The sequence below is a fragment of the Arachis hypogaea genome, chromosome 9, assembly GCF_003086295.3.
Source record: "Arachis hypogaea cultivar Tifrunner chromosome 9, arahy.Tifrunner.gnm2.J5K5, whole genome shotgun sequence".
In the NCBI taxonomy this organism is placed as follows: Eukaryota; Viridiplantae; Streptophyta; class Magnoliopsida; order Fabales; family Fabaceae; genus Arachis; species Arachis hypogaea.
The window spans coordinates 3,278,688-3,303,923 of NC_092044.1; the positions used below are offsets into that span (position 1 = coordinate 3,278,688).

At 33.7% G+C, this 25,236-nt stretch overlaps 5 protein-coding genes across 7 annotated transcripts; all 5 read left to right on the forward strand.

Annotated features, from left to right (window-relative positions):
- The first annotated feature begins 3,119 nt into the window (after positions 1-3,119).
- On the forward strand, positions 3,120-7,621 carry LOC112709942 (FBD-associated F-box protein At2g26860). 2 transcript variants are annotated; one of them, XM_072202279.1, is made up of 5 exons: positions 3,120-4,050; positions 4,410-4,652; positions 4,730-4,879; positions 4,963-5,276; positions 7,296-7,621. In XM_072202279.1, the coding sequence occupies exons 1-4, from the start codon at positions 3,364-3,366 to the stop codon at positions 5,266-5,268; spliced, it is 1,386 nt and encodes a 461-aa protein (XP_072058380.1). In that variant the 5' UTR covers positions 3,120-3,363; the 3' UTR covers positions 5,269-5,276; positions 7,296-7,621. The 2 variants fall into 2 exon arrangements, with proteins under 2 accessions (XP_072058380.1, XP_025617733.1); XM_025761948.3 differs by lacking the exon at positions 7,296-7,621 and having other exon boundaries at positions 4,963-5,512.
- Positions 6,434-6,853, forward strand: LOC140175412 (F-box/FBD/LRR-repeat protein At1g16930-like). The gene has a single exon (XM_072203762.1). The coding sequence runs from the start codon at positions 6,434-6,436 to the stop codon at positions 6,851-6,853; it is 420 nt and encodes a 139-aa protein (XP_072059863.1).
- A 3,750-nt stretch (positions 7,622-11,371) lies between the features above and the next one.
- LOC112709944 (FBD-associated F-box protein At2g26860) lies at positions 11,372-13,381 on the forward strand. The gene is made up of 4 exons (XM_025761949.3): positions 11,372-12,148; positions 12,237-12,479; positions 12,559-12,708; positions 12,792-13,381. Exons 1-4 carry the CDS (start codon positions 11,465-11,467, stop codon positions 13,095-13,097), a joined length of 1,383 nt encoding a protein of 460 aa, XP_025617734.1. The 5' UTR covers positions 11,372-11,464; the 3' UTR covers positions 13,098-13,381.
- A 3,803-nt stretch (positions 13,382-17,184) lies between these two features.
- LOC112709945 (F-box/FBD/LRR-repeat protein At1g16930) lies at positions 17,185-19,376 on the forward strand. Its single transcript, XM_025761950.3, has 3 exons — positions 17,185-18,315; positions 18,535-18,684; positions 18,787-19,376. Exons 1-3 carry the CDS (start codon positions 17,410-17,412, stop codon positions 19,078-19,080), a joined length of 1,350 nt encoding a protein of 449 aa, XP_025617735.1. The 5' UTR covers positions 17,185-17,409; the 3' UTR covers positions 19,081-19,376.
- A 250-nt stretch (positions 19,377-19,626) lies between these two features.
- On the forward strand, positions 19,627-23,861 carry LOC112709946 (F-box/LRR-repeat protein At4g14096-like). 2 transcript variants are annotated; one of them, XM_072202280.1, is made up of 5 exons: positions 19,627-21,695; positions 21,814-21,954; positions 22,028-22,335; positions 22,436-23,342; positions 23,471-23,861. In XM_072202280.1, exons 1-3 carry the CDS (start codon positions 20,799-20,801, stop codon positions 22,313-22,315), a joined length of 1,326 nt encoding a protein of 441 aa, XP_072058381.1. In that variant the 5' UTR covers positions 19,627-20,798; the 3' UTR covers positions 22,316-22,335; positions 22,436-23,342; positions 23,471-23,861. The 2 variants fall into 2 exon arrangements, with proteins under 2 accessions (XP_072058381.1, XP_072058382.1); XM_072202281.1 differs by lacking the exon at positions 23,471-23,861 and having other exon boundaries at positions 20,131-21,695; positions 22,064-22,335; positions 22,436-22,579.
- The last annotated feature ends 1,375 nt before the right edge of the window (positions 23,862-25,236 follow it).

Genomic DNA, 25,236 nt, shown 5'->3' on the forward strand with positions numbered 1-25,236 from the left:
TAAATACTATGATCACCAACACTTAAAACAACTAGTTTACGAGGCATTATTTGAAATACAAAGGGGCTCTAGCATGTGCCGACTTGAAGTACACTAACTGATCAGCATTTACCTGTGATAAGGACTTTGTTGCTCTATGCTCTCGGCTCTCTGCGGTTGACTGTATCAAAGCTGCATTTATTTATGTATACGGAACTATATGCTTCTTTTGCAACAATATTTACATGGATTTGTCAGTTATTTGTTTTTTCTAATACCTGTCACAAATTCTAAATAGTTTGGTAGGAATGTATGATCTAAGGGGATTGGCAAACAGAACCAGTTTCATTCTTGGTGGTTGGATTTGATGATGTTGAAGTATGTACGTATTTCCTTGTCTCTTTCTTGATTTCTTCTATGGGAAAAGCTGTCTAAACTTGTATTGTCTTGTATGATCTCTTGGGCTTGCAAAAGTAGGCACTTCAACCTATAGGCTAATTGCCTTTGAGACTTGGGGAAAATTTTTTTGGATGAAAGACTTGGGAAAATTTGCTAATGTCGCTCAACTTGAATTTTAAAGTTTAAATTCTAAATTCTATACTTTGAACAATAAATTTTAAATGTTAAATTTTAAACTTCAAAATTTTGAATCGTAAATGTTAAGCTTTAAATTCTAAATTTTAAATTACAAATCTGAGTTATTAATATAAAATATAATAAAAGAAGAGTTAAAATTTATTTAATTAATAAAGAATGCAACACAACTGATTTAATAAAAGAGCCTTTAAAGAGAACATTCAATTTTTCCCAAATTGATTATTCAATTTGAAGAGTTTTGTATTTATAAATGGTGGTAAAAATTTAGATATAATTAATTTTAAATAAAGTTAATAGTTAAAAATAATTAAATAATTTGACTAATTTAACTAAATTTTTATCTATTAGAATTATTAACTTTTTTGATTATACTTGATAAGGATATTTCTGTGATTTTAGTCGAAAATCAAAATAGTTCCTAAAGTTTTTTTGTGGCGTCCAAAATCGTGTCCGACTTTGAATTTTGTTTCAGAACCATCCTCTCACTATTTTTTAGCCCACATCTCCTCAACACAATGTTCTTTGTTCGTTCTCAACATCAAAAAACCCCAACTATAACCTCTCCTCAGTCCTCAACATCGAAAAACCCCAATCTTCCCAAACCACTCCCAGCCCCGTCACTTCTAGTAACACCATCAACAACCTTCACAATAAATAATTTATTTTAACACAACTTCACTTTTCTCTATTGACTTTCGCCCAAACACAGAGCCAAGAAACGAGCCGCGAGACCTTGCCCCAGCATTCACATTTCTATTTTCTGAATCATAGTTGCAGCTATTGGGCCTAAGACATTCTTGTATTTGCATGCCATTGAGATGACAGGAACGGTTATCATCATTTTCATCACCGTATTCAACATCTACTTCTCTGAGTAAATCACCGTCGATGCCATTAACATTGATGTCAATAATCTTCTCCCTTGCCTTGAAAACGCCTTGGAATTTTCCAAATCGGACGTAACGAGGAGAAGGCTTGAAGGTGCCATCCAGATGCTCTATGACGACGATGTCGACGGCACTGCCGAATGGGTGGAAGAGCTCTGAAACAGTGTAGACATCATGTGTTATGTAGATTCCGATCCTCCTCCTCGCTCCAATTGCGAAATCAAATCGATGATGTTGGCATTGGCAGAGTCATGGTTTTATTGTGACGAATGGAGCTCCGAATCTAGGGATTAAGAGTTTAAGACCCACAAGTTATGAAATTATGTTTGGAAGAGGAGGATAAAAAATATAATTTTAAAATAAAATTTAATGTTTAAAGAATAATTTTAAACATAAAAATAATCAAAATCATAATTAACCATCGTTATGCACCAGGAATGTCACCTGTTTGATAGCCATTGATAGCATCCAAGAATTGAACTTCGTAATTAAGATCTCGGTCTCCAAGATCAAGCTTATCTTATACACAGAGAAATACTTTTACAAATTAATAGTTGTGTATCATCACATGACAAAACATCTCCTTCTAAAACATCTATTTACATGAGGAATAATTTTTATTAATTTTTTAAATAAAAATAAAAAATAAATATTCAACTATTCTTTCACTTTAGTCAATTACAACAATAAAAAAATATCGTAACTCACAAATTCAATCAAACAAAATACATAAATTTAATTATAATTTTAATCTTTATTATCTTATCTTATCTTCTCATCTTATTTTATTTTATTTTTATTTTTATCTTTTGTAGATAATATTCTATTTGCATGTTTGGGCGCCATTATTTTATTAAAAAAAATCTTTTTTCAATTTCAATGAAAAAAGATTTTTTTTTATTTTTTAACATATTTGACAAATTTTCAGTAGTAAAAGTAAAAGCACTAGTAAAATCAAAATAAGATCTTTTTTGAGAAGCTGTAATTTACATCTTTTTTTAAAAGATCTTTTTTTCTTAAAAAAAAAGATATTTTTCATGTAGTGCATGTTTGGGCGCCATTATTTTGTTAAAAAAAAGATCTTTTTTCAATGAAAAAAGATCTTTTTTATTTTTTAACGTGTTTGGCAAATTTCTAGTAATAAAAGTAAAAGCACTAGTAAAATCAAAAAAAGATCTTTTTTGAGAAGCTGTAATTTACATCTTTTTTTAAAAGATCTTTTTTCCTTAAAAAAAAATGTTTTTCATGTAATAAATAAATAAAAAAGTACTTTTATATTGTTATACCCAAACATAATTGATAGATAAAAAGATCTTTTTACATGAGATATCCAAACATAAAATTACTTTTACTTCTTTATAAGATCTTTTAAAAAAAGATAACTCGAAAAAAGATATTTTCTTAAAAGCTCACCCAAACAAGCCCATAATAAATAAATAAAAAATATTTTTATATTGTTATAGCCAAACATAATTGATAAATAAAAAGACCTTTTTACATGAGATATCCAAACATAAAATTACTTTTACTTTTCTATAAGATCTTTTAAAGAAAAGATAAATAGAAAAACGATCTTTTTTTAAAAAACTCACCCAAACAAGCCCTATATATATTTAATTTTACCTTCATAATTCATCAACCAATCAATCATCAATACAAATTTCTTCGCCCTTTTTATTCTTTCACAATTTTATCAATAAATACTTTTACAATCTTACAGATTGTGGGAGACACGGTTCAGATTCGCGGTTTGCCTCCCAAACCCGTATTCTGGGCAGGTTTTGGAAACTCTACTGAAATATTGAGCTTGTTTTTATTTATCCCATTTTTTTTGTCAAAAGAAACTGTTTGACACACTTGTTGTATCCCACAATTCCTAGCCACCTCCTCTGCTGTCAAAATGGGGAAACGGCGGAAGCAAAGGAAAGCAGCAGTTGATAGGGACGTTATCAGCAGGCTGCCGGATGAAATCCTGTGCCACATCCTCTCATTCCTTCCAACCAGAACATCCATGGCTACCAGCGTGCTCTCTCGCAGGTGGCGCTACCTCTGGGAGAAAGTCCAAGTGTTGGACCTCAACGATGATTTCCTTTACACCCATGACCGTTCAGATGAGGAAGCAGAAGAGTGCTTTATTAATTTTCTCGAAAAGGTTGTGTCGGGTTTCAACCCTCTCAGTAAGGTCCGACTCTCTTGCCGGGCGGATGACTATGGGTATAGAAGACTTTTTGAGTGGATTGGTTCTGTCCGTGACAGAGTTAGGGAACTGTATTTTTCTACGAGGACCGATAGGATGACTTACACCTTGCCTTTTGAGTATATCTATAGCACTTCGCTCGTGTCGCTCGTTTTGGACGGTAATATTAATATTATTTTTGACGATGTGAATCTGGATGGTAAGATGTTTTTGCCATCCCTCAAGAATCTAGAGCTGCATATCGACTATCTGAACATCGATGTCTTTCTTTCTGGCTGCCCGGCTCTTGAAACTCTTCGGGTCACTTTAATTAAGTTCACGACTCGTGAGGCTGATTTCGATCTTGAAGCAATTCACATGCCTCGTACCTTGAAGAGTTTAACCTTTGAGGTGGCTGTTATTAACTTATTATTATTATGAGAAAAATCTGACCAATTACTTTAAAAGACAACGAGATTTTTGACAAAAAAAAAATATCAATTCGGTTTCTGAACTTTATTTTTATGGAACTTATTAGTCATGTGTCAAAAAAAAAGGATAAATCTTTTTTATTTTTTGGCACAGGAGCTAATTAATCTCAAAAAACAAAGATCGTGAGTGAATTAGATATATTTTTTTTTCAAGAACCTCCTTATCTTTTTTGAGATAACTGTCACGGCCGGATAGGATATTCACTCTATTATTATTGATGTGATATGGCCTTATCACATGACTTAGCCTCTGATTTTTAACTTGCTAACGTTTTGCAGGAGCGATATCACTATTCCGAAGTTGTGACACTTAAGCGTCTTCAGTTAGACACTACATCTCTTGAATATCTACATCTCGCATTACGCTGTGATTACAAACGGATTTTGGTTTGTGATTATACCAACATCAAGAAAGCGTGTCTAGACATTTGGCCTAAGCCTAGGAATGTTGCTTGGGTTCCTAAGCTCCTCGGGGCACTTTGCGAAACAAAATTCTTGTGGCTGAAAGTTTCAACAATCCAGGTGATTTGCTTAACAAAACGATAAATTTATGGTTTCGGTTATGTGTTGAATTAATATCCATTTATCTTTTTACACAGTGCTTGCTTCCTGCACCAGTTCTAGACATTCCCGATTTTTGCAATTTGATTCAGCTGCAACTTGATTTTGAAGATTTCAAGGCTAAACTTCTAATAGACTTGCTTCACCATTGTCCTAAGCTTCAAGCTCTAAAAATTTATGTATTGGGGGTATGATCGATCACATAACATCAACTTTTTGTCTATTTGCAATTTGTTTGCATCTTTTGACTTGACTTGTTCCTTGTTTTCAGTCCTATGATGGTGAAGATAATTTTTACTTCTATTACTTAAATCCCCATAAACGCAATGGTTGGAGACAGCCACGTAGCGTTCCTAAGTGTATTGTATCACACTTGAACACAGTTGAATATCGAGGATATCAGAACACTCCAGAGGAGCATGAATTTACTACATATATTTTACAAAGAGGACTTGTTTTGAAGTCAATGAGAATTCATGCTAAATATTATTTCCCCCGCCACTTAAAATGGGAAATTTCCCAGGCATTATCTGAAATACAAATGGGTTCTAGTATGTGCCGAGTTGAAATAGACTAACTGATCAGGTGTGTGGTAAGGACTTTGTTGCTCTATGCTCTCGGCTCTCTGCTGAACTATATGCTTCTTTTGCATCAATGGTTACATGAATTATCAGTAATTTGTTTTTTCCAATACATGTCACAAATTCTAAATAGTTTGCTATGAATGTACGATCTAAGGGAATTGGCAAACAGACAGTTCCATTCTTGGTGGTTGGATTTGATAATGTTGAAGTATGTATGTATTTCCTTTGCTCTTACAATGTGCTTAAACTATTGATCTTACTTTTTGGAGAACTAGATTGATAGCAACCCTACACTTAAGACTACTAGCCGTTGCTACATTGTAAAAAATAAATCATGAAACTTTACTGTGCATACTTAGCTTTTACAGTTAGATAACTTTGTGCTGTAAAAATAATTATATAAATTGTAGACCAAGACAATAATGCCATGATCTGAAAAAAATAAATAAATAAAACCATTGATGGGTTGAATCTCGGTAGTTATTTGAGGTTAGAATTTTTCAGCATAATATAGCAGACTGAATTTGGCATAACTTTGATTTTTTAGTTTTGGAGGCAAATGTGATGTGATTTGAGGATCTTCTAGTGCTGGTCTGCAAATATTTTAGTATCAATAAGATTATTAAAGTAGAAAAAGTTATAAAAGCATGCTTGTAAAAAAAAAATTACAATTATCGATGGATTTATACAAGCATCAATGGATATATAATTGTAATTTTTTTTTGTTAACACCACTATGGCACTATTTCCCTTTCGGAAATGGTAGATAGCATCAGCCACTATTTAGGAAAAGTCTAGGGGACCAGTAGTTTTGTTGAATTTTGGCCAGCATTTAACCAGTAGAGAAAGGTGAGCCATTGGATGAAATCTCACATCAATCTCACACCATCAAATCATCATTGATGGCTAGTTGATGGCTAACAATCACAAAAATTGCTGGCCCCCTAGCATTGCTCTTTTTTTTTCCCTTAAACTCGTTGTAGTTAGTTTAGTTAGTTACCAACCACAGACTCCATCGTCACTCTCTCCTCAGCCCACCACCGTCATCGGCGACACTCCACAGCACCTAACACGGAGCCAGAAACATCGACAACCATCAGCACCCTACCGGACTCGATCCTCTGCCACATCCTCTCCTTCCTCTCAACCAGAACATCCATGGCCACCAGCGTCTTCTCCCGCAGGTGGCGCCACCTCTGGAAGCAACTCCATGTCCTCAACCTTGACGGTTACTCCTTTAACACCCCTGAACTTTCACGAGACCAAGTAGAAGAACGCTTTGTTGATTTCGTCAACGAGGTTCTACAACAGGTTCAAGTTCGTCGCATCCAGAAGTTCCGCCTCGAGGGTGAGGTGCGAAATTACTCCCGTACCCTCTCTTTTTGGATCGACGCCGTTACTTCCGGGCCTCACCTCCAAGAACTGTACCTCTCTCTTTGGAACTCTAGTCGCTCCTTTTACACGTTACCTTACAGTGTTTTGTCTTGCACCTCACTGGTCACACTCGTCTTGAAAGGTGATATTATTGTTTCTTTTGATAATCTTCAATCTCTTCAGTTGCCATCTCTCAAGACTTAGACTTGGAAATAATCTCTACTTGACAAGCTTTTATCCCTCTGTCCTGCACTTGAAACTCTAAAGGTCTTTGTATTCTTTAATTCCGGTGGCATTGATCCAGATGAAATCCACGTGCCTTGTTCTTTGAACAGATTAACTCTCGAGAGCGAAGCTTGCGATTCGACGGTTGATCATCTTGAGATACGCACGCCATCTCTTGAGTACCTTGATATTAATTGCTTTTGTAGCTTGTTACTCGCAGATTTCGGATCGGACTTATCCGAACCGGGTTGAAGCATGTCTGAATATTTGCTTAGTAATGATGGTTAGGATTGATAGTTTGGAAATATGCATTTCTGTCTTTTGATTCTACTTTAGGAATTAGGATGTTTATAATATTTCAAAGAATCAGCATTTTGATAGAGCATGGATAACCTGTTGTATAAATCTGTTGTTGAATCAGGTTGATGGCAAATATGCACCAGCTTTGGCGATACCAAATCTTTGACTTGCTCATCTGTTATGTCACAGAGAGGTTACAGAATTTGTTTGATACCTAGTTGCTGGGGCTGCATTAGAACAGCATATTCCGTTATAGAAGTTATGATATCTGCCACATAATATTGTATTCCTTCGATGCATGACGCTCTTTCAATCTTTTCTTGATTTTTTCCATTTACTCTTAAGGTTGTGTATTTCTAAAAGATGTATATTAGGTGTCACGATTTGATAAATGAGTTTCCTGACTACAACTGATTTTATGTAACTCTTGAAGGAAGAATTACGTTACACAATATAGCAGCCTAGGTTTGGCAGTTGCCATTTCTGTTTCTTTATTCTTCACTGGGGGAGATAAATATGATCTGATTTGAGGAACATATCACTATATATATATATATATATATATATATATATATATTTGCAGTACGTTTTTCTTCAATTGGAATGTTTGAAGGCTCTAGTCTTTAGTGATTGTTTTGCAATGCCATGTTTTCTAGTTGAATAGAATGATGTTCACGATCAAAAAAGAAAAGAAAAGAAGGAGAAGAGTGATGTTATGATTCGATATAACAGGGAATTTGGTATAATTGAGATTCGATAATATGGGGTATAATTGAGATTTGATAATATGGAAGCTCTTTCCTCTGCTTGTGAATCAAAATCATTCTTCCTTTATTGGTTTAAAAATTCGTTTAGAGTTCTTGCAAAAGGAGTCTAATTGGCTTTGGGCCTTTTCTCAAATTGGTTATTCAATTTGAAGAGTTCAGCACCAAGTATGTCACCTTTTAATCTAAGTAGCATATTTATTTTACAAAATTATTCTTGATTTTCTTGCTTGTTGCTACCAGCATGTGAATAGAGGAAAACAAACTTGCCATAAAGTCTCTCTTAATAAGTTGCAATTAATTTAAGACAGATTAATGGCAAGTAGCAACTATACACATATCACAATTCACAATTCACAATTGTACTGTTATCTGGACAAGATAAGAACAAATGATAAAAGTTATTTATTTTGATTTTTTGTTTAAAAAATTTAAAAAATATAATAATAAAAAATATAATTAATAAAAATAATAAAAATTAAAAAATAAATTATATTATTTATTAATATTTTTAAATATAAAATATATTAATTTAATATTTTTAAATATAATTTATTTATCAAATATAATTTTATGTTTTTGTATTTTTATTTTAATATTCTATCCTTATAAATAAATGGACTTATAGAGATTTATTGTATAAAGAACCATTGATCAGCCCATTCTACAAATTCCTATGATACTTGATGGTTACTAGATTTGCCATTGGATTTGTTTCACATCCCAAGCAAACTTTGGCAGCCATAGATGCAGACTCATCAACACCCAAGCATAAAGTTTTTTAGGACTTTGCTGACAAATATTCCAAATGTCAACAGAGCAGATGATGTGTCAAAGCATAAACATTTTTATTATTGTTAACGAACATAATTTCACAATTGATGATCTTTTTTAATTAAGAATATAAAATATAATCTTTAATCTTCTATTATTTTTATTTACATATTTATTTTTAAAATTAAGAGTATATATTCAATTTAGTATTCAAAAAATTTTAAATTAGACATTTTAGTCTACAATTAAAATTAATTACTCGATTGGTCCTTAACAATTAACTCCGTCAGTCACTTAAATCCTTGACTCCGTCAACTCTAATAGAAGATAAAATGGTCTCAGAAAACTCTAACATGGGACAAAATGATCTCTGACAACTATAACAAGGGACAAAATGATCCCTGACCCCTTTATTCGAAAATGACATTGTTCTTCCCCAATTTTTATCATATCTCGCATAACCCTAACATTCATACTCTTCTTCTTCACTTTCACAATCTTCCTTTCCATCTTTTTCTTCTTTCTCTTTAACTCCAAGATTAAGCCATGGTGTAATTGTCACACATGTCGTACCTACCTCAATATGTCATGGACCACACACTTCCTAAATCTGTGACTGGGACATTCACCTCCTCTGCACTTCACCTACCAAAAGCATCCACTTCTACGTCTTTGATAACATCACCTCCAACCCTAATAACGTCCACGACATCCTCAAGACCAAGTTCCACAACTACTCCAAGGGCACGCCTTTATGCACTCTTCGGCAAGCAATATAGATTGTTGGACATTAGGACATCATGAGAAGATTCTCCTTTTACATCATATGCAAATTCTTATTTGAAGTAGACACCGAGTGCTTCATTCCTTCTTTCCTAGAGTCCAAGTTGAAACAGCTTCAACCTCGCATCCAAGTTATTACAACGAGCAATGTCGCTGTTGCTGCTCATATGGAAACTGAAGCGATTACTGAATATTGGTTCGGAGAAGAAGCTAAAGGAAGCGATTGGAGTGGTGGACAATGTGGTCATGGAGATGTTAGGGTAGAGGAGGAGGGAGATGGTAACGATGACGACGAGTCTTAACAAATCAGACCTGCTGTCTAGATTTATGGCATCCATCGAAGATGACAACTAGTTGAAAGACATAGGCATTAGTTTCGTAAGTATGAATTGGTTGAGAACTAGTTGATATTTTTTTCTTGTGAACATTAAATTTATAGAGTGTGCATTATATAGTTTGAAGTTAATGATGAAAATTGGGAGAGAACCGTGTCTTTTCCGAACAGATGAGATCAGGAACCATTTTGTCCCTTATTAGAGTTGTCAGAGACTATTTTGTCATCCGTTAGAATTAACGGAGTAAATGACCTAAGTCACTGACGGAGTTAGTGTGTGTTTGGATTATAGTTTGCAAACAGGAGTTTGCATAAAATTGATTTTGCAAACTTGATTTTGATCAAAAGTAAGTTTGTGTTAAAGTAATTTATGTTTGGTAATTTTTATATCAAAATGGATTATAGTAAAATAAATGTTGTTTGGCTTATACTATTCAAAATCACTTTTAGATAAAAAATTACTAAAATAGACATCAATTTAAATTTTTTTATATTATCCTATTATTTTAATTTAGATATTTAAATATATCTTATTAGTTAATTTTATAATAAAATTAATATTTACTTACTAAAACAAAAATAACATATAAAAATAGATAAAATATATTTTTAAAGAAAAATAAAAAATATAAATTATATATATATATATATATATATATATATATATATAAAAGAATATTTAATCAAATATGTTATATTTTTAAGTATTAAATGTTATTTTAGTATTTTTACATCGTACTCTTATTCTAATACTCTCAATTATCTTATTCTTAATATTAATTTGGAATCCAACGTTTATGGTTTTATTATTATCTATGATTAATTTTTTATTTAATTTATCTTTTTTAATGGAATTATAATCTATATTATAAAAAATTACACTAAAACATAGTATACGAGAATGACAATTATAAAAGAGAATACTGAAAATAATAAAAAAATTAAATATTTACTTTATAGTAATTGAAACAAATCTAAAATTTTTTTATGATCTTTTTATATAATATATTTTTAGTATTTTTGGTACTCATTTTTTAGTATGTTATAATTTATTATTATTATTATTATTTACAGTTAATTTTTTGTTTAATTTATTTTACCTAATAAAATTAATAAATTATATTATAAAGAGATAATAACAAACATAATACACAAAAATCACAATTATAAAAGTGTATAATGTCATACAAATAGTTAAAAAAATAAAAATAAAAATAATAGAAAATAGAACTCATATAAAAAGAAATAACAAGAATTTTATAATTAATATAATAACATATACAAATAAAAAAGTTGGTAAAAGGTAAATAAATTGTTAGTATCTATAGCTAAAAGCCAGTTAAGAAAACGCAGAAGTTACAAATAATTGCTTCTTGTAAACGTGATTTTGACAGCAAAATCACTTCTGTGTTCATGAAAAAAAATTTGCCAAACCAAAAATTGAAGCTTTCAAAAAATTTAAACTTATTTCTTCCTCTCAAGAAATAACAAGAATTTTATAATTAATATAATAACATTTACTTACTACTAAATGTTTATCCCATTTTTTGTTTCAAAAATAAATATTCGACACACTTGAATGTTGAATCCCACAATACCCTAGCCACTCTCTCTCCTGTCCCCCTTAGCCTCAAAATGGGGAAACGGCGGAAGCAAAGGAAAGCAGCAGTTGATAGGGACGTTATCAGCAGCCTGCCGGATGAAATCCTGTGCGACATCCTCTCATTCCTTCCAACCAGAACGTCCGTGGCCACCAGCGTCCTCTCTCGCAGGTGGCGCTACCTCTGGAAGAAAGTCCAAGTGTTTGACCTCAACGATGATTTCCTTTACACCCCTGACCGTTCACATGAGAAAGCTCAAGAGCGCCTTCTTATTTTGCTCAATGAGTTTGAGCCGCTTCGGCGCCCCATGCGTAAGTTCCGCCTCTCTTGCCGGGCGGGTGTATTTAGGTATGCAGACCTTCTTGATTGGATACATTACGTCATTCGCAGGGTTAGTGAACTCTATTTCTCTCTGAGGACCGATGGGAAGATTTGCGCCTTGCCTTCTTTGCGTATCCGTAGTACTTCGCTCGTGTCGCTCGTTTTGGACGGTAATATTGATATTTATCTGGAAGATGTTGGTCCCAGTAGTGTTATTTTGCCATCCCTCAAGAACCTAGAGTTGCATATCAACTATTTGAACCTGGATGTGTTTCTATCTGGTTGCCCAGCCCTTGAAACTCTTAGGGCCACTTTAATTAAGTTCAGGACTGATGAAAGTTATGACGAACCTGAAGCAATCCACATGCCTCGTCCCTTGAAGAGTTTAACCTTTGAGGTCACTGTTATTATTATTATTATTGTGATGTAATATGCCCTTATCACATGACTTAGTCTCTGATTTTTAATTTACTAGCATTTTGCAGGAACAATATTCATATTTCGAAGATGCGACACTTGAGCATCTTGAGGTAGACACTCCATCTCTTGAATACCTACGTCTCAGATTACGGGGTTGTTACAAACAGATTTTGACTTGTGATTATCCCAACATCAACAAAGTATGTCTAGATATTTTTGGTAACAGTTGGCATGTTGCTTGGCTTCCTAAGCTCCTCGGGGCACTCTGCAAAACAAGATTCTTGAGGCTGGAAGTTCCAACAACCTTGGTGATTTGCTTAACAAAACGATGAATTTATGGTTTTAGTCATGTGTTGAAACTAATATCGAATGATCTTTTGCACGCAGTGCTTAATTCGTGCCCCAGTTCTAGACCTTCCCGACTTTTGCAATTTGATTCAGCTGCAACTTGATTTTTATAGTTTCAACAGTAGGCTTGTAATAGACTTGCTTCACAATTGTCCTAAGCTGCAAGCTCTAAAAATATATGAATCTGAGGTATGGTTGATCCCATCACTTCAACTTTTTGTCTACTTGCAATTTGTTTGCATCCTTTGACTTGACTTCTTCCTTGTTTTCAGTCCGTTGATGATGATGATGATGATGATTCCTGGTTGTTTTGTCAAAACCGTAAACGCAATGATTGGACACAGCCACTTAGCGTTCCTAACTGTATTGTATCACACTTGAACACTGTTGAATATCGAGGGTATCTAAACAGTCCAGAGGAGCATGAATTTACTGCATATATTTTACAAAGAGGACTTGTTTTAAAAACAATGAGAATTCATGCTAAATATTGTGACCTACCCTTAAAAGGTGAAGTTTTCAAGGCATTATCTAAAATACAAAGGAGCTCTAGCATGTGCCGACTTGAAGTACACTAACTGATCAACATTTACCTGTGATAAGGACTTTGTTGCTCTATGCTCTCGGCTCTCTGAGGTTGACTGTATCAAAGCTGCATTTATTTATGTATACGGAACTATATGCTTCTTTTGCATCAATGTTTATATGGATTTGTCAGTTATTTGTTTTTTTCGAATACCTGTCACAAATTCTAAATAGTTTGGTAGGAATGTATGATCTAAGGGGATTGGCAAACAGAACCAGTTCCATTCTTGGTGGTTGGATTTGATAATGTTGAAGTATGTATGTATTTCCTTGTCTCTTTCTTGATTTTTTTTTTTCTGTGGGAAAGCTGTCTATTGTCTAAACTTGTATTATCTTGTATGATCCGTTGGGTTTGCAAAAGTAGGCACTTTAATTCAACCTATAGCCTAATTGCCTTTGAGACTTGGGGATATTTTTTTTTTGATGAAAGACTTGGGGAAATTTGCTAATGCTGCGAACACCTTGAATTTTAAAGTTTAAATTCTAAATTTTAACTTCTATACTTTGAACAATAAATGTTAAATTTTAAACTTTAAAATTTTGAATCGTAAATCTTGAACTCTAAATTTTAAATTTTGTTTAATACCTAGTTGCTGGGGCTGCATTAGAACAGCATATTCCCAGTTATAGAAGTTGATATCTGCCGCATAATATTGTATTCCTTCGATGCAATGATGCTCTTTCAAGGTTGTGTACTTCTAAAAGATGTATATTAGATGTCATGATTTGATAAATGAGTTTCCTGACTACAACTGATTTTATTAACTCTTGAAGGGAGAATTACGTCACACAATTAGGGGTGTGCATGGCCCGGCCCGGTCCGAAGACCCGGCTCTGTCCCGAACATTTTAGGGGCTAACTTGGTGTGATTTCACCGGGTAAGGGTCTTAAAAATAGACCCGGTTATTATTTCGAGTTGGGTTCGGGCCATGGCTCGGGTCACCTGAAATCGGTCCGGTGGCTCGGTCATCATACACAATTAATATTTTGTGTTATTAGTGATGGATGATGGCTATTCTTATGTGGAATTTAAGTATTGTAAATCTTAATATTTTGTGTTATTAGTTATTATAAGATTATAAGTTAATGTTTTATGTTTAAAATGCATAAGATTTTAGACTAATTAATGCATAATATTGTGTTATTTGTATTGATTTAAATATTTGGTGTTATTAGACAATATTAGTATTAATTATGGTTATGCTTTAATTTTAGAGAAGAGTTGGTTCTTGTTATATTTTTCTAAGTGAATTTTACAATGTCAAATAATGGTTGGAGTCTTGGAGATTTGGATATTTTCACATGCTAGTTTATAAGAAGGTATCAAGGTAATGTAATGTTAACGACTCGGTTTTTATCCGGTTTTTACCCAGTATAATCGTAGTCCGAAAGTGTATAAGTTTCATCGGGTTTAGAGTCGTATTCGGATCTAATAAATAGGCCCGGTATATATTTCGGGCTAGGTCTGTGTCACATCAAACCCGATTTTACTCGCCCATGCACATCCCTACACACAATATAGCAGCCTAGGTTAGGCAGTTGCCATTTCTGTTTCTTTATTCGGGGAACATATCACTATATATATATATATATATATATATATATATATATATATATATATATATATATATATATATTTGCAGTACGTTTTTCTTCAATTGGAATGTTTGAAGACTCTAGTCTTTAGTGATTGTTTTGCAATGCCATGTTTTCTAGTTGAAAAGAATGATGTTCACGACCAAAAAAAAAGAAAAGAAAGAAAAGAATGATCCCATCACTTCAACTTTTTGTCTATTTGCAATTTGTTTGCCTCTTTGACTTGACTTGTTCCTTGTTTTCAGTTCATTGATGATCATTTGCGCAAGTCTTACCGAAACTCCCATAAACGCAATGGTTGGACACAGTCACTTAGCGTTCCTAACTGTATTATATCACACTTGAACACTGTTGAATACCGAGGATATCAAGACACTCCAGAGGAGCATGAATTTACTGTATATATTTTACAAAGAGGACTTGTTTTAAAGACAATGAGAATTCATGCTAAATATGATGACCTAGACTTAAAACATCGACGTTACATGGCATTATCTGAAATACAAAGGGGTGGGTTCTAGCATGTGCCGACTTGAAGTACACTAACTGATCAGCATTTACCTTTGGTAAGGACTGTGTTGCTCTATCAGTTATTTGTTTTTTCGAATACCTGTCTTTCTAAATAGTTTGGTAGGAATGTATGATCTAAGGGGATTGGCAAACAGAACCAGTTCCATTCTTGATGGTTGGATTTGATAATGTTGAAGTATGTATGTATTTCCTTGTCTCTTTCTTGTATGTATGTAGAATTTCTGACATGCAAAGCCACCATCATTTTCAAGAAGCGAAAAAATGAACTTCCTGATACAGCCATGAAGCTCAAAGTCCAGTTTAAATACTAATGTCCTAGTACCATATGATTCATTAATTCTCTTGTTTATCATCCATAAGCCAAATCATCGGTATCATAAATGTAAAGTTGCACTCTAGCAGGGAATATATTCACACAATTTCACCAATGACCCAACCACATGTATTCTGAACAAAGATATGCAAATGCCTTCAGAATTCATAGAATTGGAAATTCTTTGTCCAAGCCTACTATATAAAATTTCCAAATTACCTTCCAATCTTATTATTTCATTAGTCATTAACTTCATGTCCTGCACTTGCTTATCCAAAAGGCTAACAACATCCAAAAAGTATCTCCTCTCTGCAATGAATAATGAAAGAAGTGCTGACTTACAATCGCATGCGCTTCACTTTGTCTTGCATCCAAAAAGTATTTCCTTGTCTTTTTCTTGATTTCTTCTATGGGAAAGCTGTCTAAACTTGTATCGTCTTGTATGATCCCTTGGGCTTGCAAAAGTAGGCACTTCAACCTATAGTCTAATTGCCTTTGAGACTTAGGGGAATTTCTTTTGATGAAAGACTTGGGGAAATTTGCTAATGCTGCTCACCTTTAATTTTAAAGTTTAAATTTTAAATTCTAAATTTTATACTTTGAACAATAAATTTTAAATGTTATATTTTAAACTTTAAAATTTTGAAACGTAAATTTTAAATTGTAAATCTGAGTTATTCATATAAAATAATAAATGAATAATAAATGAAGAGTTAAGATTTATTTAATTAATAAAGAGTGCAGCACTTATAAGATGAACATGCAAATTTAAGTACCATTTTAGTTATTATGGTTTTGCATGACAATTCCCTAAAGTTTTTTTTTTTTTTTTTGTCTTCAAAATCGCTGAATTTTGTTTTAGAACCATGTTTTCCTTATATTTTACAAAGAGGATTTGTTTCAAAGACAATGAGAATTCATGATAAATATTATTGCGACGACGAGGCATTATCTGAAATACAAAGGGGCTCTAGGCCGAGTTGAAATAGACTAACTGATCAGCATTCACCTGTGATAACGCCTTTGTTGCTGTATGCTCTCGGTTTTCTGCTGAGCTATATGCTTCTTTTGCATCAATGGTTACATGAATTATCAGTAATTGGAGGGTAGAATTTTTCAGCATAATATAGCAGACTGAATTTGGCATAGCTTTGATTTTTTAGTTGTTGGAGGCAAATGTGATGTGATTTGAGGATCTTCTAATGCTGGTATGCAAATATTTAGTATCAATAAGATTATTAAAGTAGAAACAAGCTATAAATCATGCTTGTATAAATCTCTTGTAAAGATGCAAAGCTACTTTTGAAGGGCATTCAACACGGGACGCTATGTGCACACGAGTTTTCATCTTTTCATTTTAAATAAAAATAAAACTGTTTTGTTAATTATAAAAATAAAATTCTCATCTACACTTTTTTTTTATATATCTATATTTTTATAGTATTTTAATTGTCTATATTATTTTATAAAAAATATTTGTATATAATTAATAAAATTTATTATTTTTTATTAATATTTTATTAATATTCTAAATTTCAAGTATTAAATTGTGAGTTTTAATTTTTAAATCTTAAATCTTAATAGTTAAAAATCAAAGTTTAGTTCAAAATGTTGGCTAATATTAATAAAAAAATTTGTTCTTAGCATTTCTCTCTTGTAAAACATTCCTTTTTATGCGTGGATATAATTGTAATTTTATTTTGTTAACACCACTATGGCACTATTTCCCTTCCGGAAATGGTAGAGTAGCATCAGCCACTTTTTTTTTTCTTTCTTAAACTCGTTGTTAGTTACCGACCACACACTCCATCGTCACTCTCTGCTCAGCCCACCACCGTCATCGGCGACAGTCCACAGCACCTAACATGGAGCCTGAAGACGACAAGTCAGAAACATCGACAACCATCAGCACCCTACCGGACTCGATCCTCTGCAACATCCTCTCCTTCCTCCCAACCAGAACATCCATAGCCACCAGCGTCCTCTCCCGCAGGTGGCGCCACCTCTGGAAGCACCTCCATGTCCTCAACCTTGACGGTTACTCCTTTAACACCCCTGAACTTTCACGAGACCACGTAGAAGATCGCTTCGTTGATTTCGTCAACGAGGTTCTACAACAGGTTCAAGTTCGTCGCATCCAGAAGTTCCGCCTCGAGGGTGAGGTGCGAAATTACTCCTGTACCCTCTCATTTTGGATCGACGCCGTTACTTCCGGGCCTCACCTCCAAGAACTGTACCTCTCTCTTTGGAACTCCAGTGGCTCCTTTTACACATTACCTTACAGTGTTTTCTCTTGCACCTCACTGGTCTCACTCATCTTGAAAGGTGATATTATTGTTTCTTTTGATAATCTTCAATCTCTTCAGTTGCCATCTCTCAAGAACTTAGACTTGGAAATAATCTCTACTGAACTTGACAAGCTTTTATCTCTCTGCCCTGCGCTTGAAACTCTAAAGGTCTTTATATTCTTTAATTCCGGTGGCATTGATCCAAATGAAATCCACGTGCCTCGTTCTTTGAAGAGATTAACTCTCGAGAGCGAAGCTTGCGATTCGACGGTTGATCATCTTGAGATACACACGCCGTCTCTTGAGTACCTTGATATTGCTTTAGTAGCTTGTTACTCGCAGATTTCGGTTAGGACTTATCCGAACCTGGTTGAAGCATGTCTGAATATTTGTTTTGATGATATGCATATTGATTGGATGCCCAAGCTTCTCAATGCAGTCTGCAGAACAAAATTTCTTGCCTTGCAAGCTTCAACAACCGCGGTAATGCTTAAGGAATGATGAAATTGATATCGTTGTGCTTAACTGCTTATGTGTTAAAACTAAGTCGACTACTCACATGAAGTTGTTAAGAACTGTTAGACGGTTCGATCGTCTAACGCTCCTCAAACTGTCTAACGATTCTCAATTATCATCTTAACATGAAGATATCTTCTTGTTAGTATCACCTAAAATTAATATCTTACTGAATTTTATGTGCAGTGTTTGATTTGTGTTCCATCTCTAGAGTTTCCCCAATTCTGCTGTTTGGTTAGGCTGCAAATTGGTTTTGAATTTTTCAACTCAAGAGTGCTAATAGACTTGCTTCACTGTTGTTGCAAGCTTGAAGCTCTCTTAATTCATGCATGTGAGGTATGATTACTTAATTAAATTCATTATTTTTCTTTTTTCTCTTCTCTAGCTGTTATTTGGTTGCATCCTTTGAGAAGTCTTGTCCCTGTTTTCGCTTTTCAGTCGGTAAGTTACGGTTGCTTGTATGGGGAACCTGTTGAACCTAGCAGTTGGACACAACCGGTGAGTGTTCCAAGTTGTGTCGTATCACACCTGAACATTATTGAGTTTAGAGATTATGAAGACTTGGAAGAGGAGCATGAATTCATTGCATATGTTATAGAAAGAGGACTTGTTTTGAAGACAGTAACAATTCATACTAGGACTTTTATTGATCAAGAGATAAAAGATCATATTCTCAAAAAATTGTCTGTTGTCCCAATGGGCTCAAGCATTTGCCAACTTAAACTTGAGTAAAGGTTCGGCAAAAGAAAATTATTTAGGAGTATACTCGTTGTTGCTGCATTAAGAAGAGCATAGTTTCCTCCTTTGATATATATTATTGTGCAGTGTAAAATGTGTAAATAGTCATTCACAAGGATATTCTGAGTTGGAGTAGTTTATTTTTTGGCTATGGAATCCATTAAATGGACTGAATATAGGTAGTTCTTTGACATTACAATTATGCAGCATTTGTTATATCAAACTAGATTTGGCATTACTCTTTTGTTGGATCTTTTGCCTTAATGGAATGGTTTGAAGAGTTATCCTTAGGGTGCGTTTTGTTTGATTTTAAATATACAAATACAAAGCAAAAGAAAATATTAAAAATGGTAAAAACTCACGTGCAATTGTTTTTAAGTAAAGGTGATAGTCGAAAATTATTAAATGATAATTTAGCCAAATTTATCAAATCATCTAACGGTTTTCGACTATCAACTTCACATAAAAACAGTGCACGTGAGTGTTCACTATTAAAATTCTATTTTATCCTTATCATTTTCTTCTCACCACTGTCACTATGATATCTCTCCAAGTTCTCAGACGTTCGTATTCCTTTTTTCAATCTCTCCGTCTCTCTCTGAGTTTGATTTCATATACTACTATTCTTTTTGCCACTTCCATTTTTTTTTTCCGAGTCTCCAACTTTGCTACTTCTCCTTTTCCACCTCCATGATTTTGATTCATCAACTTTTCAATCTTGCTTTTCTTGTTCTCTTTTGTGCTTCCAACTTACCAAAAAGAATGACGCGTACAACCAACTATTTCTGGAACATCACCAATCTCATACACTGCAACGACAACATGCCAAAGTATGTTCATATGGCTCTATATGTAATCAAACCATAAGTCAATATAGGATGTTTGTGCACCAGGCTACTTTTTTTTACCGTAAAAGTACTAATAAATTGAACCATAATTCTCTCTCTCTTCTGGTGGTTGGTACCAAATAATTTCTAATAATTTCTTTTATTTCAAGCATCTTAATTGAATCATAGGAATTATGATGCACAAATATTATTTTGAATCTCTCTCTCTCTCTCTCTCTCTCTCTCTCTCTCTCTCTCTCTCTCTCTCTCTCTCTCTCTCTCTCTCTTTTGTTTTTCTGGCCTCATATTGTAGTAAGAGTTTAGGAGATAGTGTTGTATAGGTTCATCCTGTCATCTGATGATTAGTTGTTAGTTGTATAGTGAAGGAAATTTTATTAAGACGATATTCGTCATAGTTAACTGTTGTATAGCTATCATAACATTTTTTCCCTCCAAATTTTATATTCTTTTACGTTTGTGTAAATCTTTTCTATTTTAAATATTTTACATTTTTATGTTTTTCATTGAAAATACCTTTTTTTTACTATAATTTTGTTAAATTATTTATCACCATTAGATGTGATTATAAACTCAACTTGTGTCTATTAAATTTATCATATTCTTTTTAAACACAAATCAACTAAGAAAGTAAGAGACCGAATCAACCATTGAAGGTGTATGAGGCCTTACCGTGTTAGCTGAACAATTGCAAGTCAACGACATGAACATCGACCAATTCAATTTCAAAATCTTATTATATCAGTTGATTTGGTCTAAGACAATAAGATCTGAACAAAGAACGGTCGGACAACATCTTTCTATGCCTAACCTGTATGAAGCTTTCCGAAGAAGTAAGGTTATTTTGAACCTCCGAAGCAACTGGAAATGGAAGAAGACAATCTAGAAAAAGCAACAACCATTAATATGGACATGATAAGCACCATACCGGACTCGCTTCTCTGCTACATCCTTTCGTTCCTACCAACCAGAGATTCTGTTGCCACTAGCATCCTCTCTCGCCGGTGGCGTCACCTTTGGAAAGAGCTTCAAGTATTGGACCTCGATGATGGTCCCTTTTGCACCCCTGAACGTTCAGCAGAGGAAATGGATGAGTGTTTTATTGCTTTCATCAATGCGGCTCTATCCCGGTTTCCCCACATCAAGAAGTTTCGCCTCTCCTGCGAGGTACTTTGCGAGGATGACTTTAGATCTTATATCAATGATGTCACTGGACCCTACCTTCAAGAACTATTTGTCTCTCAGATGTATTCTCTTGAGAATTATGGAGTCCCTTGTGGAATTTTCACTTGCCCTTCACTTGTGTCCCTCTGTTTAAAAGGTTATATTTTCATTGAAGATGAAGATCTTCAATCTGTTCATTTGCCATCCCTCAAGAACCTAGAGTTGGATGTCAAATACGTGAATGCCGACAAGATTTTAGGTTGCTGTCCTGTTCTTGAAACTCTTAAGCTCACCCTGGATCGGGTTGAATTTCCTACAATCCGTATGCCTATTAGTACATTGAAGAGATTAACTTTTCAAGACGACTATCATGGCGAAGTTGTTGAGCATTTGGAGATAGAGACCCCATCTCTTGAGTACCTTCATGTCTCGTTATGGGGTCGTTACCTCCGGTTTTCAGTTACTGATTTTTCAAACATGGTGGAAGCACATCTTGATATTTGGAGTCATCAAGAGGACGAGCATATTGGTTGGATACCTGAGCTTCTCAAAGCAGTCTGCAAAACAAAATTACTAAGGTTGGGATCTTCAATAACCGGGGTAATGTGGCTAAATAGATGCAGCTTATTATGATTATTATCATTATTCAGATTTCACACTGGATTTATTATTATAGCATTGTTAAATTATGATATCTTGTTACACTTTTTACACACAGAGCTTGCTTTGTGCTCCACCTATAGACTTTCCCAAATTTGGTTGTTTGCTTCATTTGCAACTTCGCTTTGGATCTTTCAAATCTAGATTCCTACTAGACTTGCTTCATTGTTGTCATAAACTTCAAGTTCTCATTATTCAGGTATGATTTTCAACCTTATAGTCTATTTGTAATTTGCTTGTATCCTTTGAGCATAGTTGTTCCTTCTTGTCAGAATGAACTTCATGGTCATGGTCCTCCCTTGAACCAGAAATCAATGTTACAGCCAACCAGTGTTCCTAATTGTGTTACATCACACTTGAACACTTTTGAATTTGGAGGATATGAAGACTCTCTAGAAGAGCATGCTTTTGTTGCATATATTCTACAAAACGGCCTTGTTTTAGTGAGAATGATGATTCATACTTATACCAGTTATGGTGAAAAGATAAAAGATCATATTTTCAAGGAATTGTCTATAGTACCGAGGGGCTCCAACAAATGCCAACTTACAGTTGACTGACTAATCAGTATATGCTGATGGTACAGACTCTGACCTTTGCTTTCTGTAGAACTTTATGTTTTCTTGTGGTGTGCCTAATAAACTATGAAGACTAAATCTTTATTAAATTTCATGTTTCAGTGTTCACCTGAATCCTCAACTAGTTGAAGCTTTTCAATATGTCTACATTCAATAGGCTACACCAAACCCCACCATTGCTCCCGCAATGCAATGTGTAGTAGATACTGGCCAACCATAGTATGATGCAATCTGCATTGCACAAAATCATAAAATAAATACCTATTCAACTAGTGGAAGTGGAGAAGACGAATAAGTGTGCCACATTAGTTCAGCGAAGCAAGGGAATGCCACATCATCACCGTGTCTGCCGACTCAGCATTGGAAAGGGATCTAGAGATCAGTATGGTGCCTAAAGCTCAATTTTGACAATCACTATAATAAAATTAGAATATGAGAAACCAAATTAATAAGAGTGATAAATTTCATGAAAATTTATTGCAATATTCTTGCTAGTTACTGCTCACGCGTTGGATATGCTAATTTCAAGTTGTTTGAATGGATATTGAATTGTGCTTCCCTTGAATCCCTTGTTTTAAGACGTTTTATTCCTTTATATTATATTCCAAATGTCCATTTGCCATCCCTCAAGAACCTAGAGTTGGATATATCCTTTGTTAACCTCGATGACATTTTATCTGGTTGTTCAGTTCTTGAAAATCTGAAGCTCGCTGTACATAGAGGATTTCCAGTTGAAGATATTGACAAACCTTTTATCCATATGCCTCATTCGTTGAAGAGTTTAACCTTTAAAGAGAATCATTGTCATCCTGCCCTGCTAAGGTTTAATGATATTGAGCATCTTGAGATAGACACCCCATTTCTTGAATACCTGAATATCAATTTATGCACTTCTTGAGCTTCTTGAATACCTGAATATCAAGAAGATAAGACTGTTGGTTGGGTACTTGAGCTTCTCCAGGCACTCAGAAAAACAAAATTGTTGGACTTGAAACTTTCCACTACAGTGGTAATATTCTTCTCGCAGTTCCATTGTCCATTGAACATAATGTTTGATGTAACTTTTTATTCCAATTTTGATGAATTGTGTTATGTTTCAAGTGTTATATTTACTATCTTGTTATCTTCTGTATACAGTGCTTGCTTCGTACTCCAGCTGCAGCTTTGGATTTTCCAGAATTTTCTTGTTTACTTCATTTAGACTTTGAAATTCCACATTTTGACTCGGAATTGCTGATAAAATTCCTTCATTACTGTCCTATGCTTAAAGTTCTTTCAATTTGTAGATTGAAGGTATGAGCACTTTTCAAGTTATTTGTGAAAAACTGCATCTCTGGTCCATTTTATGTGCACCTAGGTTCCTCAAATATCAGCATCTCAATAGAAAATCACTCTTTCAGCTGTTATGTAAGAAAAGTAGAAAACACATAGGCTTAGGATTTTAATCAAGACTACATCACTGTTGTATTAAATTGGTATACACAGCATTTTTTATGTTTATTAATTGAGTATTGATGTTAGCCTTAAACTTAGCCAAATTGATGGATTAAAGGAAACAGAGGGGTTGTTGTTTAATGTTTTTCATTTTTTTTTATCTTATCATCTTTGTTGCCATATAAAATATTCAATATAAGGCCAATATCATGGTTTGCCAAAAGTGTACATCTAACTGAGTTGAATCTAGGTAATGGTTGAAGGAAGAATTTTATATTACAATTGACTAGGCTTTTGCCAATCGTGTTTGTTGCCTTTGTAATGGAGATACTTCTGATATGATTTGAGGGCCATTTTAAAATTTTAATTGCCTGGGTAGCAGCCCTTTTGCTTTAGTGGAAATATTTGAAGACTCTAGTCTTGAGTGATTGCTTTGCAATGTCATCATGTTTTTGAGGCTAGAAGAATATTGTCTGCACATATGCTTTAATTTGACTGAGGAGATATTATGAAGATTTATCATATGAATATGTATTTTTCCTCTTGTTATATAAATAAGTTTTTGGTCGTGCTACTCAATCGAAATAGTTCTCTCCTTTACTGGTTTTCAATCTATTTTTGCCTTCTCGGTGTTTTGAATACAATAGGTCAAAGTTGTTGAAGTTGTCTTGTTTTCTCCCTTTGAAGATTGATCTTCCAATTTTATTTGCCACTCCATGTCTACTTCTGAGCAATATCTGCTAGGTACGTTCATATATATACTACTAATAATTGTACAAAGCTCTAAGCTGGTTGCTATATACAAAGTGATTAACGATGTTACAAGGATAAGTATAGTTGTTTGTTTTGACCGAAATGATAGTTAAATAGTTAAATTTGATTTTCTGCTGTTGACCTATTCGATATCGTAATTATAAGGATGTAAAAATGATTAAACCTTATAAAATCTATGTCTAGCCGTCTAGGTACATTATTCTTCAAGGACTCGAATGAAAAAAATAGCTAAAAATTTTAACCTGCAGTAGCAGACCAGTAATCTGAGACATATATTCATGAATTTGACAAACGTTTTTTATATTTGGCAAAAGATCATTTTTGTCGTCCGCATTTTGCATGATTGTTTGCAGTGCCTTTAGATCAATTTTAAAGTAAACATTTATCTCGTTTAAAAGATCGGTTTATTTATTTATTTTTTTAAATTAGATTCATAAAGTGAATAAATAAATCTTATTTTATAAAATATTTATAAATTAATAATAATACCTAAATAAGATAAAAATATGTAATAAATAAAAAATATAATTTATTATCTTCGTTGCTATATTCTTTTTCTTTTTCTTTTCTATATCATTATTGTCTTTTTTTTTCTTCTTCTCCATGGTTCTTCTTAATAATGTCGGGCTTCTTCTTTTTTTGTTTATTTTTTTATTTTTCTTTCATTATCATTATTGTTGTCTTTATTTTTTTCT

Coding starts and splice junctions, on each gene's coding strand:
- LOC112709942 (XM_072202279.1), top strand. CDS start 3,364: ATGGGGAAACGGCGGAAGCAAAGGAAAGCAGCAGTTGATAGGGACGTT. Junction 4,051..4,409: donor TGAAGAGTTTAACCTTTGAG/GTGGCTGTTATT, acceptor AACGTTTTGCAG/GAGCGATATCACTATTCCGA. Junction 4,653..4,729: donor TGAAAGTTTCAACAATCCAG/GTGATTTGCTTA, acceptor CTTTTTACACAG/TGCTTGCTTCCTGCACCAGT.
- LOC140175412 (XM_072203762.1), top strand. CDS start 6,434: ATGGCCACCAGCGTCTTCTCCCGCAGGTGGCGCCACCTCTGGAAGCAA.
- LOC112709944 (XM_025761949.3), top strand. CDS start 11,465: ATGGGGAAACGGCGGAAGCAAAGGAAAGCAGCAGTTGATAGGGACGTT. Junction 12,480..12,558: donor TGGAAGTTCCAACAACCTTG/GTGATTTGCTTA, acceptor TTTTGCACGCAG/TGCTTAATTCGTGCCCCAGT. Junction 12,709..12,791: donor TAAAAATATATGAATCTGAG/GTATGGTTGATC, acceptor CCTTGTTTTCAG/TCCGTTGATGATGATGATGA.
- LOC112709945 (XM_025761950.3), top strand. CDS start 17,410: ATGGAGCCTGAAGACGACAAGTCAGAAACATCGACAACCATCAGCACC. Junction 18,316..18,534: donor TGCAAGCTTCAACAACCGCG/GTAATGCTTAAG, acceptor TTTTATGTGCAG/TGTTTGATTTGTGTTCCATC. Junction 18,685..18,786: donor TCTTAATTCATGCATGTGAG/GTATGATTACTT, acceptor TTCGCTTTTCAG/TCGGTAAGTTACGGTTGCTT.
- LOC112709946 (XM_072202280.1), top strand. CDS start 20,799: ATGGAAGAAGACAATCTAGAAAAAGCAACAACCATTAATATGGACATG. Junction 21,696..21,813: donor TGGGATCTTCAATAACCGGG/GTAATGTGGCTA, acceptor TTTTACACACAG/AGCTTGCTTTGTGCTCCACC. Junction 21,955..22,027: donor TTCAAGTTCTCATTATTCAG/GTATGATTTTCA, acceptor CCTTCTTGTCAG/AATGAACTTCATGGTCATGG.